General features: G+C 52.0%; 1 protein-coding gene across 1 annotated transcript; it reads left to right on the top strand.

Moving 5' to 3' along the window:
• Positions 1-450: 450 nt before the first annotated feature.
• LOC112083023 lies at positions 451-1707 on the top strand. Its single transcript, XM_024150744.1, has 2 exons — positions 451-970; positions 1064-1707. The coding sequence occupies exons 1-2, from the start codon at positions 451-453 to the stop codon at positions 1705-1707; spliced, it is 1164 nt and encodes a 387-aa protein (XP_024006512.1).
• Positions 1708-7522: the final 5815 nt, after the last annotated feature.

Raw genomic sequence — 7522 nt, forward strand, 5'->3', positions numbered from 1 at the left:
ATTCCCTAGCCGGGGAAGGTGAGAATCCCGTTCTACGAAGGGACAACCGACCCGAAAGCACACATCACAGCGTTTCGGATAGCAATGGAACGAGCCTTCACAAAGAACGCCGCTAAACTCACCGAGCGCGAAGTAGACGCCGGATACTGCCTGCTCTTTGTGGAGCATCTCAAGGGAGCCGCACTCGAGTGGTTTTCGAGGCAGGAACGAAATTCAATCGGCAATTTTCAACAGCTCTCCGCCTTGTTCCTTAAACAATACTCGATGTTTATGGACAGAAGAACATCCGATGCCGACCTGTGGACGCTATCCCAAGGACCGAACGAACCGCTTCGGGATTACATGGCAAGATTCAAGGCAGTCGAATCCAAAATAGAAGGGATAAGCGACAAGGCTGCGCTCGAGGCTCTGAAACGATCTTTGTGGTACAAATCCAAGTTCCGACGGGAGATGGCTCTCAACACGCCGCAAACAATTCAAGACGCTTTGCACCGATCGTCAGACTTCGTCGTAAACGAGGAGGAAATGAAAAACTTGGACGAGCAGTATGAAGCAACGAAAGCAGCAATCCGAAGCTCAATTTTGCCGCGCCCCGCGAAGAAGGGCAACCCATCCAGCAACACAACAACGCAGAGCTCGGATGAACCTAAAAGCGGAGGTGCCCATAACTACCAGGTAGGCACCGGACGCGGAAGAGGAGAGCCGCGCAACAACACTTGGGTGAGAAAGTCCGCCAACTACGACGAGAAAGCTTTCTGCGAGTATCACCAGACGTACGGGCACTCAACGGCTCAATGCCAAACCTTAGGAGCAAAGCTCGCAGGAAAGATGACAGCGGGAGAGCTCCAAAACGCAGTCAGCCTCAAAGACCTCGTCCCTAACGAACAACAAGAGAGAGCCGAGCCGAGCGGCACGACAAAACCTGCGAATCCTCCCCGACGAGGCGATAACCCCAAGCGCGACAGGAGAGGCGAACCCGAAGAGCGACCCGAGCCGAGGCAAAGGATTAATATGATCATGGGTGGATCCCAATACTACCAAGATACCGTGTCCTCCATCAAAGCCTATCAGCGCCGAGCCGAAGCAAAGGAGAATTGGACAGAACCAACTGACATCCCGAACACAGTGATCTCCTTCGCCGAGGAGGAAACGGCAGGAATCGATCGACCTCATAACGATCCGTTGGTGATCGAGCTAACGATCAGGGATCATGATGTAGCAAGAGTGCTCATCGATACTGGAAGCTCAGTGAACATCATCTTCAGGGAAATAATCAGAAGAATGGGAATCGACCTCTCCGAGGTGGAAGCAATCCCCAAACCTCTAACTGGATTTTCAGGGGAAACGATCAGGCTTCCTGTGGTAGCTGGCGGAGTCACTAAGATCGTCGAATTCTGCGTCACTGATCACCCAGCAATCTACAATGTGATCATGGGAACTCCGTGGATCAACGGGATGAGGGTGGTACCCTCTACCTATCATCTCTACCTCAAATTCCCAACTCCAGCAGGTGTTAAAACGATCTGGGGGATTCAGAAGGAGTCACGAATGTGCTGCCTAGCCGAGCACAAGCTGAGGAACCCCGTCACCCGACGCACGAGCAGACATCAATCGCAAAAAGATGAAGACAAACCGAGAGCCCGCGAACGAGCTCTCGAAACTCTTATAGCAATTACAGATCGTAGAGAGCCGCGAAACACGCGCTGAGCCGGTATGTGACGCGGTGGACTCGGTGTGCATAGACGAGGCGCGCCCGAAGTGATGCGTCGAAGTAGGAACAAAACTGGAAGAGCCTCTGAGAAGTGAACTCCTTTCCCTCCTCAAGGAAAACATCAACACTTTCGCCTGGACAGCGGAAGATATGCCAGGCATAAGCATCGACGTGACCTGTCACGAGTTGAATGTGGAACCGACCTTTAAACCAGTCAAGCAGAAAAGAAGGAAGCTTGGTCCCGAACGAGCTAAAGCAGTTAACGATGAGGTCGAAAGGTTACTCAAAGTAGGATCAATCGCCGAGGCCAAATATCCGGACTGGCTCGCAAATCCGGTGGTTGTGAAGAAGAAGAACGGCAAGTGGCGAGTATGTGTGGATTTTACCGACCTCAACAAGGCGTGCCCGAAAGACAGCTTTCCCTTGCCACACATTGACCGGCTCGTCGAAGCCACTACAGGGAATAGACTGTTAACATTTATGGACGCGTTCTCCGGCTACAATCAGATCCTGATGCATCCTGATGATCGGGAAAAAACGGCATTCATAACTGATCGCGGGATATACTGCTACAAAGTCATGCCGTTCGGGCTCAAGAACGCAGGGGCAACGTATCAACGGCTCGTCAACAAAATGTTCGCGGCTCAGCTCGGAAAAACCATGGAAGTATACATCGACGACATGTTAGTCAAATCACTCAAGGAGGAAGACCACGTCGCTCATCTACGGGAATGCTTCGAGCAACTGAACAAGCACAACATGAAATTAAACCCGGCGAAGTGCAGATTCCCTGTCACTTCGGGAGAATTCCTCGGCTATCTGGTAACTCACCGAGGCATAGAAGCAAACCCCAAGCAGATCAAGGCATTGATTGAGATGCCCTCTCCAAGGACAAAGCGCGAAGTGCAAAGGCTCACGGGAAGAGTCGCCGCGCTAAACAGGTTCATTTCCCGCTCCACAGACAAGTGCCTGCCCTTCTACGACACCCTCCGAGGAAAAAAGAAATTTGAGTGGGACGAGCGATGCGAAGCAGCTTTCCAGGAGTTGAAAAATTATCTGGCGAGCCCACCAATCTTAGCAAAACCAGTCGAAGGAGAGCCGCTCTTCCTCTACATCGCAGTATCTCCCACAGCTGTAAGCAGAGTGCTTATCAGAGAAGAGCGATCCGAGCAAAAGCCCATCTTCTACATCAGCCAGACATTGACCGACGCCGAGACTCGCTACCCTCAGATCGAGAAGGTTGCCCTAGCCGTCAGCTCGCAAAATGCGCCCGTACTTTCAATCACATTCGATTGTTGTGCTCGCTATGCTTCCTCTACGCTCGATCCTACACAGCCCTAGCCAATCCGGTCGGCTCGCCAAGTGCGATAGAACTAAGCGTATACGACATCGAGTATCAGAACAGGTCGTCTGTAAAGTCACAGGTGCTCGCAGATTTCCTCATTGAACTTCCCGCCGAAGCAACAAACAAGCCGACTCTAGATGAAGTGTGGACGCTGCACGTCGACGGCTCGTCGTCTAAACATGGCTCGGGAATAGGAATCCGCCTCACCTCTCCCACCGGAGAAATATTGGAGCAGTCTTTTCGCCTGAACTTCCACGCCTCGAACAACGAAGCGGAATACGAAGCACTGATCGCCGGCATACGGCTAGCGCAGGGAATCGGAGTTCGAAAGATAAGAATCTTTTGCGATTCACAGCTCGTAGCATGTCAGTTCAACGGAGAATACGAGGCGAAGGATGGACGTATTGGAGCTTACCTCAAAGTGATCCGAGAGTTGGTGCAAAACTTTGATGAGTTCGAACTCACGCGCATTCCCCGAGGAGAAAACACCTCGGCCGACGCCTTGGCAGCACTCGCTTCGACCTCGGACCCAGACCTCCGACGAACGATCCCAGTTGAATTCATCGAACGTCCTAGCATCGAAGAGGTGGAAGGAGTTGGGCTGATAAATCCTCCCGAACAAGAACCAGTGGACGACGAAGCCATTCCTATGGACGAAGACGCCTCACCGGCCGAGCTGGAGTACGGCTGCGACAAAGAATGGCTCGGAGCTATCCGAATGTATATCGCCGATGGAGAGTTGCCAACCGACAAATAGGAAGCCCGCAAACTAAAAGCTCAGGCCGCACGTTATGTCCTCGTCGATGGCGAGGTGTTTAAATGGAGATTTTCAGGGCCTCTCATGACATGCGTCGAAGGACCGGAAGCAAGAAAGATCATGCACGAGGTGCACAGCGGCGCGTGCGGTAACCACTCCAGCGGAAGGTCGCTCGCTATCAAGATAAAACGGCACGGCTACTTCTGGCCCACGATGGTCAAGGACTGCGAGAAATTTACGGCAAAGTGCGAAAAGTATCAGCGGCACGCTCCAACAATTCATCAACCTACCGAGTTGCTCTCTTCAATTTCGTCGCCTTATCCGTTCATGAGATGGTCGATGGACATCGTCGGACCTCTACATCGCTCGAAGCAGAAGCGTTTTCTGCTCGTCCTCACGGATTACTTCTCCAAGTGGATCGAGGCCGATTCTTACGCAAGCATAAAGGATGTTCAAGTCGAACACTTCGTCTGGAAAAATATCATCTGCCGACACGGGGTCCCTTACGAGATAGTCACCGACAACGGATCCCAGTTCATCTCAACACGCTTCGAAGCCTTCTGCGAGAAGTGGAAAATCTGCCTCAGCAAATCTACGCCAAGATACCCTCAAGGGAACGGACAACCCGGTTTACTATCGCACACGAGAATATAAGTCGAGACTACATCGCTTTCTCTAAAACCGAAGTAAAACTCTTAAACCCGGATAAACATACTCGTCCTCTCGAGAACACCGGTCCATGGACAGGTTTGATAACACTTCATCCTTGGCTAACAAAAGCAAAACGCCTCGTCGTTTTCACGGCTCGGCACCATTCGAAACAAAAACGCCTCGTCGTTGTCACGGCTCGACACCATTAAAAACAAAACAAAAACGCCTCGTCGTTTTCACGGCTCGGCACCATTCAAAACAAAAATGCCTCGTCGTTTACACGGCTCGGCAACATTCAAAGCGAAAACGCCTCACCGTAAACACGGCTCGGCATTACCAGCAAAGATTGGCCTAAACATTATCACGTAACACTCTTTTACTATCAAAGATTTGCCTAGAACCTAAACGAGATCCTTAAAACAATTCATCCCTTAGCCCATGTTTCGGTCAATTTCGAAAATACAGTTAAGGAAGAAATCAAAATCGCTCTCAACATAACAGCATTCGTCCTTGACAATTTTTCGTAAACATTTTTACGGATTAATGGACAAGTAAGTTCGAAAACGGCTAAGGAAAATATATTCATTAAGCGAAAATAAAGAGTCGGGTGGATAAAGCCGTCCAGGCACAAAACACATAAAAGTTCAAAAGAGAGCGGATAAAATCCTAAGTACAGAAGCAAGTAAGAAAAATTTGTGAGCCAAAACTCATGCCGCGGACTGCGTTTCACGATCGGCGAGAAGGTTCGAGGGAATCGGCGTACCCGCGTTCGAGCCGTTCGGGTCCACAACGCCTAAATTGGCCACTGTTTCTTCGAGCGGCTCGTTGCCGAGGGTGGTGTCGACCGAGTCCAGCAATACTGGAGAGTAATACAGTTCGCCCCGAATCTCGGAAGCAATACGCTCGTACGCCTCGTCGTCGGCATACTCACTCTCCCAGCTTTTCAGCTTCGCCTCCTCGCCGTCAAGCGTCGGAGCGTCCGGCTTCTTCAGGTCAGCAACCATCGCAAGATTGCCCTTGATCTGTCCCAGATCGCTCTCATCATTTTTGGCCTTCTCGAGCTTGACCAAACCCTCCTCCACCTTGGCGAGGCGTTCCTGAAACTTCGCCGTCAGCTCGCGCCTCACCTCTTTCTTCGCGTGTTTGACCTTGGCTTCGAACAGCGTGTCCTTGGCCTCGATACGCCTTTTAAGCAATGCCACCTCGGCGCTTTTGGCTCTCCTTGCTTCCTCCAGGCGAATCACCGAGGCGGAAACTTTGTTGACGTCTGCTCGGAGAACTATCTTCTCTTCTTCCAACCCTGACACTCGGGTCATCGCCTCGGTGAGTTTCCCCTTTGCTGATGCGGCTTCGTTTTGCGCCTCTTCCAGCTTCACCTTTGACGCTGCGGTCTCATTTCGGGCCTCGTCCAAGCGACGTTCGACCTTAGACAGGTCCGCCTCATACTCGGACATCAGGTCGCTAATGGCCGCGACAAACTGCAAAGAACAAACTCGCGTTAAACACTTAGCAAAAGTTTACGAAAATAAAGGAAAGCGAATAGAAACGTACCTTGGTAACACGCTGCGCCATCGCGCCGTATGACCTCGGCCTCCTCAGCTTCTCCGGAGGAGGAAGACGCGTGTTCCCATTATTTACACGCGAGAACATGACGGAAGAAGCGTCGGGGTCGTCAACAACCAATTTACGCGCGGCAGGGTCCCCGGGTGTCGGTTTCCGCCTCTTCTTAGACGGCTCGTCCTTTTGGACGACGACACCTTTCCCCTTGTCAGTAGCCGAACGTTTTCGGCTAGAGCCATGCTTCTGGACGACCGAAGTCGGTGGCCTCGTCGACTTCGGGAGGGCCAGGATGGCGGATTGCGAGGGAGACTTACTCCGTGCTGCCGAGCCGTCCCCGGACACCTCGGGGATAATTTTGCCCGGTTCTACCTCGGGCACTACATCTTTCTCAGCCGCCTCGGCAGTGTCGCCTTCTGCGGCTCGGATCATCACATCCCCTTCCTGGTTGGAGGGTCGGGTTGAAGGATGGCCTCGGTTTGCGCTGAGACCGCCTCGGCTAGCGCCAGAACCGCCTCGGTTTGCGCGCGAGCTGCCTCGGCAGCTCGTCTAGCGGCTTCCTCTTCCTCGCGCCTCTTCCTTTCTCTAAGGGCGATTACCACCATCTTCTCCCGGGTGTCTCACGAAGAACTTGAGGACGAAGAACTGACGGGGACTCCGGCAAGGATGGCTCGCGCTTTTTCTACTCTTTCGAGGGTGAAGTTTTTTCTCCAATTAACCTTCCGCGCCGAAAGAGAATCTCGAACAGTAAAGAGGTCGTCGGGAATCAGGGGAAGATAGCAACGAACTGCAAAACAAAGCAAAAAAGCAAAAGTTTCAGAAAAGGAAGAGAATATCAACTGAATCTCCGAGCCGAGGCAAAGCTTCGGGTCGGCTACCAAGTGGTCCCCAAGCGGTTTTGGTTCGGTAAACGTAATCTTCGCCGACCGACGCCTCGTTCACCAAGACGTAGAAGAAGCGTTCAGTCCAAAACTGGTCCTTGCTGGGAAAACCGCCAATAATCCGTCGCTTTGCCTTGTTGGAAATATAGAACCTATTTCCTTTCGGAGCTTTCCTGATTTCCAGCAAGTTCAGCAGGTGATTCAGCTCGATGTCAAGACCGCATTCGAAGCTTCGGACTAAAATGCCGATCATATGCCGTAATCCCCTCGGCATAATCTGCCCAATCGAGATCCTGTGTTTCCAAAGGTATTCGAGGATCACTCCGGGGATCAGGAACCAGAGAAAGCAAAGCTCGAAGAACGCATCGTACAGAGTGAAGTGATTCTCTGGAGGCTTGTCGGCTCGGTCGCTCTTCTCGGGAACGACAAACTCCACCGCCTCGGATATCCTGAAGCGATGCCACAACGCCTCGAGCGACTCAAGGGAAGAAAGCGTAGAGCCAGGCGGATCAGGCTTTTGTCTTTTAACTCATGGCCCTCGCCCAGATGTAGAAGCGCCTCGGGACGCCATGAGACGTTCCAACTCGTACTTCGCCTCGAGTAGGTCAAAGGGAAATGCT

Source organism: Eutrema salsugineum, unplaced genomic scaffold (genome assembly GCF_000478725.1).
Source record: "Eutrema salsugineum unplaced genomic scaffold, Eutsalg1_0 scaffold_7, whole genome shotgun sequence".
Classification (NCBI taxonomy): domain Eukaryota; kingdom Viridiplantae; phylum Streptophyta; class Magnoliopsida; order Brassicales; family Brassicaceae; genus Eutrema; species Eutrema salsugineum.

What these genes read in the sequence shown, in the direction of transcription:
- LOC112083023 (XM_024150744.1), top strand. Translation starts at nt 451, where the DNA reads ATGGCTCTCAACACGCCGCAAACAATTCAAGACGCTTTGCACCGATCG. An exon ending in CCCCAAGCGCGACAGGAGAG is followed by an intron (nt 971 to 1,063) that starts GCGAACCCGAAG and finishes CCTCCATCAAAG; the next exon opens with CCTATCAGCGCCGAGCCGAA.